The sequence below is a fragment of the Coregonus clupeaformis genome, chromosome 26 (assembly GCF_020615455.1).
Source record: "Coregonus clupeaformis isolate EN_2021a chromosome 26, ASM2061545v1, whole genome shotgun sequence".
Lineage (NCBI taxonomy): Eukaryota > Metazoa > Chordata > Actinopteri > Salmoniformes > Salmonidae > Coregonus > Coregonus clupeaformis.
Genome location: NC_059217.1, coordinates 13,098,154 through 13,112,565, shown reverse-complemented (window position 1 = coordinate 13,112,565; position 14,412 = coordinate 13,098,154). Strand labels below are relative to the sequence as shown.

At 43.6% G+C, this 14,412-nt stretch overlaps 1 protein-coding gene across 1 annotated transcript in view; it reads right to left on the bottom strand.

The window, feature by feature from the left end:
• LOC121540394 (rho guanine nucleotide exchange factor 18-like) overlaps positions 1-14,412 on the bottom strand; it is an 86,987-nt gene that overhangs the window by 18,018 nt on the left and 54,557 nt on the right. Inside the window, exons 10-12 of the mRNA XM_045207740.1 lie at positions 13,558-13,812; positions 13,366-13,442; positions 11,587-11,765 (exon numbers count right to left, since the gene is read on the bottom strand). Of these exons, the coding sequence (XP_045063675.1) occupies positions 11,587-11,765; positions 13,366-13,442; positions 13,558-13,812 (511 nt within the window). The remainder of the gene's footprint in view (positions 1-11,586; positions 11,766-13,365; positions 13,443-13,557; positions 13,813-14,412) is intronic.

The following is a 14,412-nucleotide window of genomic DNA, read 5'->3' as shown; positions in this document are numbered from 1 at the left end:
GAGAATTTACAACATATGACTGGGAAACATCCACTTGAACAACCATCAAACTGGTAATTACTAGTGTGAAATCCGTCTATCATCCTGAGCACCCACTTCTCCCACATGCTGACCTCTGACAACAGCATTTTCGGCAGTTAAATGCAACAACAAAACATGAAATGTGAATAAAATGTAATAATGTGTGTGTGAGTTTTATAATGAGCTGGAGATAAATGCAGCATACGCAGTGGGTCCCCAGGGTCAGTGTTGAAAAACACCTACAGTACCAGTCAAAAGTCTGGACACATTTTATTTTTTACTATTTTCTACATTGTACAATACTAGTGAAGACATTAAAACTATGAAATAACACATGAATCATGTAGTAACCATAAAAGTGTCAAAATATATTTTATATTTGAGATTCTTCAAAGTTGCCACCCTTTGACTTGATGACAGCTTTGCACGCTCTTGGCATTCTCTCAACCAGCTGCATTTGAGCCAATCAGTTGTGTTGTGACAAGGTAGGGGCAGGGGCGGTGTGTTCATTAGGGCGATATGGGCGACGCACTGCCAAACGGGAAAAGGAAGGGATTTTTTTCTAATCAATTATATCACGGCAACAGTAGTTATCAGTGTTCTAATCTAGACTTCTGATCTGCCACTAAATGTCCAATCAGGCTAAAGTCGTGCTTCAAATGCCCCCCCCCCCCCTTTTGGGGCGATTTCAGTCAGGTTGAAAATCGCCCCAGAAGTCTCTCAGACTCTCATGTAAAAAATTTTTTTTGCAAATATCAGAGCTTTCAATACAATCTCTATGGGTTTCTGAGGGCTTGCACTTACGCGCTTTCGTCATACGTAACATAACCATGAACGTAACTAAGAAAAGAGCGGGTAGCAGCGTCAATCAATTCACGTACTACTATCAAGATGGCTAACGTTCAGTGCAACTCGATTGTCTCTTTGAAAGAAGTTCACATCAAAGACCATTCAAAACGAGCTACTGGAGTGTATGCTAGCGGTCATGAGGGAACATATTGTGGAGGAGGTGAAGTCGGCGAACTTCGTAGCTATCCAAGCTGACGAGACCACGGACGTTTCTACACAGACACAGCTGGTGCTTGTGCTGAGGTACATAGATAGCAACCACAAAGTGCAGGAGCGCTTTTTTGAGTTCCTTCCCATCTCGGAATCAACCTCAGTCTCAATCGCCAGTGTGCTTTTGGAGAGACTGAACGGTATTTTTGCCGACGACGAGAAAGTCAAACTGTGGTGCACTGGCACTGTACCAGGTTCTCATGAGCTACAACCTCCAGGAGACGTTCTCTGAGACTGTGACTCTGTTGAACATCCTCATAACTACTCCAATGACAACAGCTGAAGCTGAGAGATGTTTCTCAACTTTGACACGAGTTAAGACATTCCTGCGAAATTCAATGGGCCAGGAACGTCTGAATGCACTGGCCATGCTTTCCATGGAGAGGGAACTAGTCCTCAGCATGCCTGATTTCAATGAGAAAGTCATTGACCGCTTTGCTGCATTGAAAGAGAGAAGAGAACAGTTTCAGTACAAGTAATGTAGCCTCTCTCTCTCTTTGTCCCTCCCTGTCTGTCTCTTTAACACACACACGCCCAAATCAGTTCACAGTTGATGTTGTTTAAAATAGTTATTTTCCATTTTTTTAAAAGTAAAAAAAATAAAATAATCTGTTCATGTTCATTTTTACAAATCTATACAATTGGCCAGAATATGGTTGTTCATATTTACAAATCTATACAATTGGCCAGAATATGGTTGTTCATTTTTACAAAGCCATACAGATAGCTGTGTTTACCTTTTCTATAAATTATTTTCAAATTCTGTTTTCAGGCAAAATGTCTATCACTGTTCATTTTCACAAATATATACAAGAGGGCAGAATATGGAAGTCTATAAAAATTTCTTATTACCAATAACTTGCATCAATGTTTTCAGTAGCCTCTATCAAAAAGCTCCTGCTTGCTTGTTGTGAATTATGCTCAGGTGCACATATTTCCAATTCAACCATGAGGCAAAAAATGTGGTAAAAGCTCTTGTTGATCCTGCAATCTGAACAAATACCAAGATGCTGTATTTTCAGCTGATATTTCATTTGTTTATGGAAATGCATATTGTTTATGCAGTGTTGAGGAATGTGAAAGAACACCCTTGATTATTTTTACTGTGATAACTTATTTTGCTTTTGTAAGCCAACACTTTTGAGATCAGTCAATAAATGCTTCTGGCATTGACTTATATGCTGCCCCTATCTTCATGTTGTTGCTGGACATATATTTTTGAAAATGTGTGTAGGTCACCTAAATCATCAGAAAAATTGCCCCCCCCTGAGAATTTTTTCAGGAGCCGCCACTGGGTAGGGGTGGTATACAGAAGATAGCCCTGTTTGGTAAAATATTATGGCAAGAACAGCTGAAATAAGCAAAGAGAAACGACAGTCCATCAGTCGCAAAAACCATCAAGCGCTATGATAAAACTGGCTCTCATGAGGACCGCCACAGGAAAGGATGACCCAGAGTTACCTCTGCTGCAGAGGATAAGTTCATTAGAGTTAACGGCACCTCAGATTGCAGCCCAAATAAATGCTTCACAGAGTTCAAGTAACAGACACATCAACATCAACTGTTCAGAGGAGACTGCATGAATCAGGCCTTCATGGTCGAATTGCTGCAAAGAAACCACTACTAAAGGACACCAATAAGAAGAAGAGACTTGCTTGGGCCAAGAAACACGAGCAATGGAGATTAGACCGGTGGAAATCTGTCCTTTGGTCTGATGAGTCCAAATTTGAGATTTTTGGTTACAACCACCGTGTCTTTGTGAGACGCAGAGCAGGTGAACGGATTACCTCCGCATGTGTGGTTCCCACCGTGAAGCATGGAGGAGTAGGTGTGATGGTGCTTTGCTGGTGACACTGTCTCTGATTTATTTAGAATTCAAGGCACACTTAACCAGCATGGCTACCACAGTAATTCTGCAGCGATACGCCATCCCATCTGGTTTGCTCTTAGTGGGACTATCATTTGTTTTTCAACAGGACAATGACCCAAAACACCTCCAGGCTGTGTAAGGGCTATTTGACCAAGAAGGAGAGTGATGGAGTGCTGCATCAGATGACCTGGCCTCCACAATCACCCAACCTCAACCCAATTGAGATGGTTTGGGATGAGTTGGACTGCAGAGTGAAGGAAAAGCAGCCAACAAGTGCTCAGCATATGTGGGACCTCCTTTAAGACTGTTGGAATAGCATTCCTCATGAAGCTGGTTGAGAGAATGCCAAGAGTGTGCAAAGCTGTCATCAAGGCAAAGGATGGCTACTTTGAAGAATATAAAATCTAATTTTTTTGATTTGTTTATCACTTTTTTGGTTACTACATGATTCCATATGTGTTATTTCATAGTTTTGATATCTTCACTATTATTCTACAATGTGGAAAATAGTAAAAATAAAGAAAAATCCTTGAATGAGTAGGTGTGTCCAAACTTTTGACTGGAACTGTATATATATATATATATATATATATATATATATATATATATATATATATATATATATATATATATATATATATGAACGGGTAGGCCTGAAAAAATAAATAAAAATGAACAAAAATAGTACGTCCAACCGGCCTCAAAACCGCAGTCTATGTGTAACCTCCACATCCGGCTTCTTTACCTGCGGGATCGTCTGAAACCAGCCACCCAGACAGCTGATGAAACTGTGGGTTTGCACAACCGAATAAGTTCGGCACAAACTGTCAGAAACAGTCTCAGGGAAGCTCATCTGCGTGCTCGTCGTCCTCACCCGGGTCTTGACCAGACTGTAGGTTGGCGTCGTAACCGACTTCAGTGGGCAAATGCTCACCTTCGATGGCCACTGGCACGCTGGAGAAGTGTGCTCTTCACGGATTTATGGGTTTTCCGTGCATCAGCAGGACAGAACAGCTACGTCCGGTAAGATGAGGAGTGGTTGTGTGTGTCTATTTGTCAATAACAGCTTGTGCGCTATGTCTGGGAAGTCTCGAGGTATTGCTCGCCTGAGGTAGAGTACCTCATGATAAGCTGTAGACCACACTATCTACCAAGAGAGTTTCCATCTATATTTTTACCACCACAAACCGATGCTGGCACTAAGACCACACTCAACGAGCTGTAGTGGCCGGGGACTTTAATGCAGGCAAATTTAAATCCGTTTGACCTAATTTCTACCAGCATGTCACATGTGCAACCAGAGGAAAAAAAACTCTAGACCACCTTTACTCCACACACAGAGACAAATACAAAGCTCTCCCTCGCCCTCCATTTGGCAAATCTGACCATAATTATATCCTCCTGATTCCTGCTTACAAGCAAAAACTAAAGCAGGAAGTTCCAGTGACTGGCTCAATATGGAAGTGGTCAGATGACGCGGATGCTACGCTACAGGACTGTTTTGCTAGCACAGAGTGGAATATGTTGCAGGATTCATCCAATGGTATTGAGGAGAATACCACGTCAGTCACTGGCTTCATCAGTAAGTGCATCGACGACGTCGTCCCCACAGTGACCGTACGTACATATCCCAACTAGAAGCCATGGATTACAGGCAACATTCGCACCGAGCTAAAGGCTAGAGCTGCCGCATTCAAGGAATGGGACTCTAATCCGGACGCTTATAAGAAATCCCACTATGCCCTCAGACGAACCATCAAACAGGCAAAGTGTCAATACGGGACTAAGATTGAATCCTACTACACCGGCTCTGACGCTCGTCGGATGTGGCAGGGCTTGCAAACTATTACAGACTACAAAGGGAAACCCAGCCGGGAGCTGCCCAGGGTCGCGAGCCTACCAGATGGGCTTAATGCCTTTTATGCTAGCTTCCAGGCAAGCAACACTGAATCATGCATGAGAGCACCAGCTTTTCCGGACAACTATGTGATCACGCTCTCCGTAGCCGATGTGAGCATGCTTCTTTAAAAACAGGTCAACCTTCACAAGGCCGCGGGCCAGACGGATTATCAGGACATGTACTCAGAGCAACTGGCAAGTGCTTCACTGACATTTTCAACCTCTCCCTGACCGAGTCTGTAATACCTACATGTTTCAAACAGACCACCATAGTCCGTATGCCCAAAAAAGCAAATGACTACCGCCCCGTAGCACTCACGTCAGTAGCCATGAAGTGCTTTGAAAGGCTGGTCATGGCTCACATCAACACCATCATCCCGGAAACCCTAGACCCACTCCAACTTGCATACCGCCCCAACAGATCCACAGATGACGCAATCTCAATAGCAATCCACACTGCTTTTTCCCACCCGGACAAAAGGAACACCTATGTGAGAATGCTGTTCATTGTCATAAAGCTCAGCGTTCAACACCATAGTGCCCACAAAGCTCATCACTAAGCTAAGGACCCTAGGACTAAACACCTCTGCAACTGGATCCTGGACTTCCTGATGGGCTGCCCCCAGGTGGTAAGGGTAGGCAACAACACATATGCCACGCTGATCCTCAACACGGAGGACCTTCAGTGGTGCGTGCTTAGTCCCCTCTTGTACTCCCTGTTTACCCACGACTGCGTGGCCAAGCACGATTTCAACACCATCATTATGTTTTCTGATGACACAACGATGAGGCCTGATCACCGACAACGATGAGACAGCCTATAGGGAGGTCAGAGACCTGGCAGCGTGGTGCCAGGAGAACAACCTCTCCCTCAACGTGAGAAAGACAAAAGGAGCTGATCGTGGACTACAGGAAAAGGATGGCCGAACACGCCCCCATTCACATCGACGGGCTGTAGTGGAGCGGGTCGAGAGTTTCAAGTTCCTTGGTGTCCACATCAACAACAAACTATCATGGTCCAAACACACCAAGAGAGTCGTGAAGAGGGCACGACAACGCCTTTTCCCCCTCAAGAGACTGAACAAATTTGGCATGGGTCCCCAGATCCTCAAAAAGCTGCACCATCGAGAGCATCCTGACCGGTTGCATCACCGCCTGGTATGGCAACTGTTCGGCATCCGACCATAAGGCTCTATAGATGGTACTGGGTACGGCCCAGAACATAACTGGCCAAGCTTCCTACCATCCAGGACCTACAGTGGCTTGCGAAAGTATTCACCACCCTTGGCATTTTTCCTATTTTGTTGCCTTACAACCTGGAATTAAAATAGCTTTTTGGGGGGTTTGTATCATTTGATTTACACAACATGCCTACCACTTTGAAGACGCAAAATATTTTTATTGTGAAACAAACAAGAAATAAGACAAAAAAACAGAAAACTTGAGCGTGCATAACTACTCACCCACCCAAAGTCAATACTTTGTAGAGCCACCTTTTGCAGCAATTACAGCTGCAAGTCTCTTGGGGTATGTCTCTATAAGCTTGGCACATCTAGCCACTGGGATTTTTGCCCATTCTTCAAGGCAAAACTGCTCCAGCTCCTTCAAGTTGGATGGGTTCCGCTGGTGTACAGCAATCTTTAAGTCATACCACAGATTCTCAATTGGATTGAGGTCTGGGCTTTGACTAGGCCATTCCAAGACATTTAAATGTTTCCCCTTAAACCACTCAAGTGTTGCTTTAGCAGTATGCTTAGGGTCATTGTCCTGCTGGAAGGTGAACCTCCGTCCCAGTCTCAAATCTCTGGAAGACTGAAACAGGTTTCCCTCAAGAATTTCCCTGTATTTAGCGCAATCCATAATTCCTTCAATTCTGACCAGTTTCTCAGTCCCTGCCGATGAAAAACATCCCAACAGCATGATGCTGCCACCACCATGCTTCACTGTGGGGATGGTGTTCTCGGGGTGATGAGAGGTGTTGGGTTTGCGCCAGACATAGCATTTTCCTTGATGGCCAAAAAGCTCAATTTTAGTCTCATCTGACCAGAGTATCTTCTTCCATATGCTTGGGGAGTCTCCCACATGCCATTTGGCAAACACCAAACGTGTTTACTTATTTTTTTCTTTAAGCAATGGCTCTTTTCTGGCCACTCTTCCGTAAAGCCCAGCTCTGTGGAGTGTACGGCTTAAAGTGGTCCTATGGACAGATACTCCAATCTCTGCTGTGGAGCTTTGCTGCTCCTTCAGGGTTATCTTTGGTCTCTTTGTTGCCTCTCTGATTAATGCCCTCCTTGCATGGTCTGTGAGTTTTGGTGGGCGGCCCTCTCTTGGCAGGTTTGTTGTGGTGCCATATTCTTTCAGTTTTTTAATAATGGTTTTAATGGTGCGCCGTGTTTTGGATATTTTTTTATAACCCAACCCTGATCTGTACTTCTCCACAACTTTGTCCCTGACCTGTTTGGAGAGCTCCTTGGTCTTCATGGTGCCGCTTGCTTGGTGGTACCCCTTGCTTAGTGGTGTTGCAGACTCTGGGACCTTTCAGAACAGGTGTATATATAATGAGATCATGTGACAGATCATGTGACACTTAGATTGCACACAGATGGACTTTATTTAACTAATTATGTGACTTTGAAGGTAATTCGTTGCACCAGATCTTATTTAGGGGCTTCATAGCAAAGGGGGTGAATACATATGCACACACCACTTTTCCGTTATTTATTTTTTATTATCTATGCATAGTCACTTTACCCATTTTTACATTTATATTTTAGTCATTTAGCAGACGCTCTTATCCAGAGCGACTTACAGTTAAGTGCATACATTTTCATACTGGCCCCCCGTGGGAAAAGAACCCACAACCCTGGCATTGCAAGCGCCATGCTCTACCAACTGAGCTACACGGGGCCATATACAAAAACCTACATATACAAATTACCTCGACTAACCTGTACCCCGCACATTGACTCGGTACCCCCTGTATATAGCCTCGTTATTTTTGGTCTATTGTGTGACTTTTCTTTTTCTTTTATTATATATATATATATTTTTTTACTTTAGTTTATTTAGTAAATATTTTCGTAACCCTATTTTCTTAAAACTGCATTGTTGGTTAAGGGCTTGTAAGTAAGCATTTCACAGTAAGGTCTACACCTGTTGTATTCGGCGCGTGTGACAAATACAATTTGATTTGATTTGATCCCGGTTTCAACTGTACCAGGCAGATGGCAGACGTGTGGGCGAGTGGTTTGCTGATGTCAACGTTGTGAACAGAGTGCCCCATGGTGGCGGTGGGGTTATGGTATGGGCAGGCATACGCTAAGGACAACGAACACAATTGCATTTTATCGATGGCAATTTGAATGCACAGAGATAGCGTGAAGAGATCCTGAGGCCCATTGTCATGCCATTCATCCGCCGCCATCACCTCATGTTTCAGCATAATAATGCACAGCCCAATGTCGCAAGGATCTGTACACAATTCCTGGCAGCTGAAAATGTCCCAGTTCTTCCATGGCCTGCATACTCACACGACATGTCACCCATTGAGCATGTTTGGGATGCTCTGGATCAACGTGTACGACAGCGTTTTCCAGTTCCCGCCAACATCCAGCGACTTTGTACAGCCATTGAAGAGGAGTGGGACAACATTCCACAGACCACAATCAACAGCCTAATCAACTCTATGCAAAGGAGATGTGTCTCGCTGCATGAGGCAGAAATGGTGGTCACACCAGATAGACTGGTTTTCTGATCTGTGACCAACAGATGCATATCTGTATTCCCATTCATGTGAAATATATATATATATATATATATATATATATATATATATATATATATATATATATATATATATTCGGGCCTAATTAATTAATTTCAATTGACTGATTTCCTTATATGAACTGTAACTCAGTCAAATCTTTGAAATTGTTGCGTTGATATTTTTGTTCAGTGTAATACCCTTTTCACACAGCTCTGCCAACCTGATCCAAACTGTACTGACTGAGATATTTTTTTTTACACATTGTGCTTTCAGCACAGTTCCAGCCACTATGGTGGATGCGTAACAGTCCAGCTCAGTACAGCTTGGCTCGGCTTGGTTACTCTCAGCAGTGTGAAAATCCCTTAGAGTGTATAACACTGCAGAGAAACAGTGAAGGAGCAGGAGGAAAGGAGACGGTAAATAATACAGTATGTGTGAGACAAAGACATTATGAGTGATACCGTGTGTGTGTGTGTGTGCAACTCGTGTGTGTTTTTGTGTGACCCGTGTGCTGAAGGATCATGCCATCTCACCAGTTTTGACTAGATGGGATGCCGCTAATGTCAGAAGTGACTTTTCGCAGCAGGTAAGGACATTTAACATAGCAGGTTAGGTAAAATTGGTTAGGGTTAGGTAAAATGCAAGAATTCTCCCCTATGCGACTCGAACATGCAAGTGTTGACTTCACATTGACATTAACGGCATCCCTTCTAGACATGATCCATCTCACCAACCATCCAATTACCCTCTCTCCTGCCAACTCACCACACCTGAACTCTGCTCATCATCATTCCTCTCCCATTTCTCTGGTATATAAGCAAGCTTGTTTTCCCTCAGTGTTTGTGGTGGGATGGGGCAGCACAATTCCTTTGCCTTTTGTTGGGAGTGACCTGACTAAAGTAAGTACATTACAGTTGAAGTCGGAAGTTTACATACACCTTAGCCAAATACATTTAAACACAGTTTTTCACAATTCCTGACATTTAATCCTAGTAAAAATTCCCTGTTTTAGGTCAGTTAGGATCACCACTTTATTTTAAGAATGTGAAATGTCAGAATAATAGTAGAGAGTGATTTATTTCAGCTTTTATTTATTTCATCACATTCCCAGTGGGTCAGAAGTTTACATAGTATTTGGTAGCATTGCCTTTAAATTGTTTAACTTGGGTCAAACGTTTCGGGTAGCCTTCCACAAGCTTCCCACAATAAGTTGGGTGAATTTTGGCCTACTCCTCCTGACAGAGTGGGTGTAACGGAGTCAGGTTTGTAGGCCTCCATGCTCGCACAGGCTTTTTTAGTTCTGCCCACAAATGTTCTATAGGATTGAGGTCAGGGCTTTGTGATGGCCACTCCAATACCTTTACTTTGTTGTCCTTAAGCCATTTTGCCACAACTTTGGAAGTATGCTTGGGGTCATTGTCCATTTGGAAGACCCATTTGCGACCAAGCTTTAACTTCCTGACTGATATCTTGAGATGTTGCTTCAATATATCCACATAATTTTCCTTCCTCATGATGCCATCTATTTTGTGAAGAAGTGCACCAGTCCCTCCTGCAGCAAAGCACCCCCACAGCATGATGCTGCCACCCCCGTGCTTCACGGTTCGGATGGTGTTCTTCGGCTTGCAAGCATCCCCCTTTTTCCTCCAAACATAACGATGGTCATTATGGCCAAACAGTTCTATTTTTGTTTCATCAGACCAGAGGACATTTCTCTAAAAAGTACGATCTTTGTCCCCATGTGCAGTTGCAAACCGTAGTCTGGCTTTTTTATGGCAGTTTTGGAACAGTGGCTTCTTCCTGGCTGAGCGGCCTTTCAGGTTATGTCGATATAGGACTTGTTTTACTGTGGATATAGATACTTTTGTACCCGTTTCCTCCAGCATCTTCACAAGGTCCTTTGCTGTTGTTCTGGGATTGATTTGCACTTTTCACATCAAAGTACGTTCATCTCTAGGAGACAGAACGCATCTCCTTCCTGAGCGGTATGACGGCTGCATGGTCCCATGGTGTTTATACTTGCGTACTATTGTTTGTACAGATGGTACCTTCAGGCGTTTGGAAATTGCTCCCAAGGATGAACCAGACATGTGGAGGTCTACAATTTTTTTTCTGAGGTCTTGGCTGATTTCTTTTCATTTTCCCATGATGTCAAGCAAAGTGGCACTGAGTTTGAAGGTATGCCTTGAAATACATCCACAGGTACACCTCCAATTGACTCAAATAATGTCAATTAGCCTATCAGAAGCTTCTAAAGCCATGACATCATTTTCTGGAATTTTCCAAGCTGTTTAAAGGCACTGTCAACTTAGTGTACGTAAACTTCTGACCCACTGGAATTGTGATACAGTGCATTATAAGTGAAATAATCTGTCTGTAAACAATTGTTGGAAAAATTACTTGTGTCATGCACAAAGCAGATGTCCTTAACCGACTTGCCAAAACTATAGTTTGTTAAAAATAAATTTGTGGAGTGGTTGAAAAACGAGTTTTAATGACCCCAACCTAAGTGTATGTAAACTTCCGACTTCAACTGTATACTGTGTAATTGTAATGTAGAACCCATGTATATTTATGTTGTTTGCAAGCTCATAGTTTGACCTAATGTCTGCACCGGCTTAGTATATGTTTTCTGTAGTGCAGCAAGTAATATCATTTGCTTATCCTAACTTGTGTATTGCTATATGGTGTAGCCTACTTTATATACTACCGGTATTAGTTATGACACTGGTCAGTCACGTATGCTAATGTATTCTCTCCTCGTTGTATTCCTTCCAGACCCCCCCCCATGTGCTGCTGTGTCCTTGTGCTGTGCCTTGTTAGTTTAGTAATAAAATAACCAGAACTGGGAAACCTTATCTTCGACCATCATTCCTGCATTGTTATAGATGCCCCATAGTGTCAATATCACTCCTCAACCTAAGTTAAGATACAGTCCACCATAGTCCTTTTCTTTAGCATGTGTGTGTACCTCTCCACTGCCTGGCGGAGGTGTGTCATCCAGGTGTTGCGCTCCTCCTTGGAGGCGGTGTGGATCTCGTACATCTCAGGCTCGTTGGAGGAGGCGCAGATTAGGAACATGGCCTTCTCTTCGTGGGCCACCTCCCTCACTATCAACTTCTGGAGGGAGATCACTGATGGCTTGTTGTCCTGGGGGAGATACAGAAGGCAGCTAGAAGTCACATTGAAAGAAAATGACACCAGGAAACACACTTCATAGTTCTAGAGCAGGGATGGGCATCTCCAGTCCTCGGGGGCCTGATTGGTGTCACACTATTGACCCAGCTAACACACCTGACTCCAATAATCAATTAATAATGATCTTCAGTTTAGAATGCAATTAGTTTAAATCAGCTGTGTTTGCTAGGGATGGGGGGAGAAAGTGTGACACCACTCTGGCCCCCGAGGACTGGAGTTGCCCATCCCTATTCTATACAGAAGACTGCTGTATCTATACTGAATAAAAATATAAACGTTGATCCATCAGCCATGTTACATCAGCTGATATAAAAGATCCCAGAAATGTTCCATTATGTACAAAAAGCTTATGTTAGTGAGGATTTCTCCTTTGCCAAGATAATCCATCCACCTAACAGGTATGGCATATCAAGAAGCTTGATCATTACACAGGTGCACCTTGTGCTGGGGACAATAAAAGACCACTCTAAAATGTGCAGTTTTGTCATACAACACAATGCCACAGATATCTCAAGTTGAGGGAGCGTGCAATTAGCATGCTGACTGCAGGAATGTCCACCAGAGCTGTTGCCAGATAATTGAATGTTCCTTTCTCTACCACCTCCGTTGTTTTAGAGAATTTGGCAGTATGTCCAACCGGCCTCACAACCGCAGACCACATGTAACCACGCCAGCCCAGGGCCTTCCTGCGGGATCGTTTGAGACCAGCCACCCAGACTGCTGATGAAATTGTGGGTGTGCACAACGAAGAATTTCTGCACAAACTGTCAGAGACAGTCTTAGGGAAGCTCATCTGCGTGCATGTCGTCCTCGCCAGGGTCTTGACCTGACTGCAGTTTGGGGTCGTTACTGACTTCAGTGGGCAAATTCTCACCTTCGATAGCCACTGGCACACTGGAGAAGTGTGCTCTTCATGGATGAATCCCAGTTTCAACTGTACCGGGCAGATGGCAGCCAGCGTTATGGCATTATGTGGGCAAGCGGTTTGCTGATGTCAACTTTGTGAACAGAGTGCCCCATGGTGTCAGTGGGGACAACGAACACAATTGCATTTTATCGATGGCAATTTGAATGCACAGAGATATCATGACGAGATCCTGAGTTCCTGCTCTGGATTGACGTGTGTTCCAGTTCCCGCCAATATCCAGCGACTTCGCACAGCCATTGAAGAGGAGTGGGACGACATTCCACAGACCACAATCAACAGCCTAATCAACTCTATGCGAAGGAAATGTGTCGCGCTGCATGAGGCAAATGGTGGTCACAGCAGATACTGACTGGTTTTCTGATCTGTGACCAACAGATGCATATCTGTATTCCCAGTCATGTGAAATCCATAGATTAGGGCCTAATGAATTTATTTAATTTTTCCTTATATGAACTGTAACTCAGTAAAATCTTAGAAATTGTTGCATGTTGCGTTTATATTTTTGTTCAGTATAACTTTCTTTTGAGTTCGTATGCCAGATTTGTCAGTGTTTTCCAGAGTGGCAAAGTTCAAGTTAGTCATGTTACCTGGTGGAATTAACGAACATAAACATTCATGACTCACCACAGTAGAGAAGACATATCTCTGGTCTTTCTCTTGGAGTAACAACAGGACATCTGACAGCAGCACAGCGAGAATATCTGAAATGAAAGGAGTTACATTTTCAGACCTGTTTGAGATCAATGATCAGACAGAAGAAAGAAGAGGTCACTTCAGACTATGGAGATGCAGCCTGAGGAGAGGTAACCCTGTTACCTTTGAGTCTGCCAGAGGCAGCCTTGTGGTTGACGGTCCCCTCGTGCAGCAGCCTGGGTCTGCCCAGAGTCAGGTCCTCTCCGCGGAAGACACGGCCATCTTTGACCTTGCCCAGGGACTTGGGCTCCATCTTGTGGGCGATGTCTCGGAGGCGCGAGGCTTTCTGATGGAGGTTGACCAGGGCATCAACCTGGACGATGCAGTCTTTGATCAGACTCAGAGACCTCGTCAGCTCCTCGTGCTCGTCCGTGCCCACTGGAGGGAGGAACGAAAAGACCCAGGTCAACTTCAGACACGCTGGGTCGATTACAACGAAGAGGCAGAAATTAACACGCTCCTGCAGGTTACCACTGCTTTTCTTAAAATGGGAGATAACATGCACCTGCGTGTTAAAATAAACTTGTGTCAACTCTGAGTTCAACTGGGGATAAACGGTACCACGAAAGTGGCTCACCTTTTAGCCAGGTCAATATCTATGGCAACGAATTCTTCAGAACTATCCTGCAGGCTAACTCAGGACTAATTTCATTTATCCTGAATTAAGTGTCTAAGCAGCGAGTTGAGGACCGATGAATCCATATACCTTCCCTCTCACAAAGATTGCATCATTGGTACATCTCTTAACTTAGTTTGAGAAAAGCTAAGGGTTGGTTAAGAGATGGCTGAGTTATTGACAAATCAGGAAATCAAATTTTAGATGTCCATTTAAATCCTTTGTAAATCCACTTTACAATGGCCTATCAACTTAACTTTGTAGGTTAATCAAAGACATCACCATAATGAACCATATTAAGTTTGGCATTGATATCTTAAAAAATAACGAAACATAACAATTCACTTTTTTGACTATGTAAC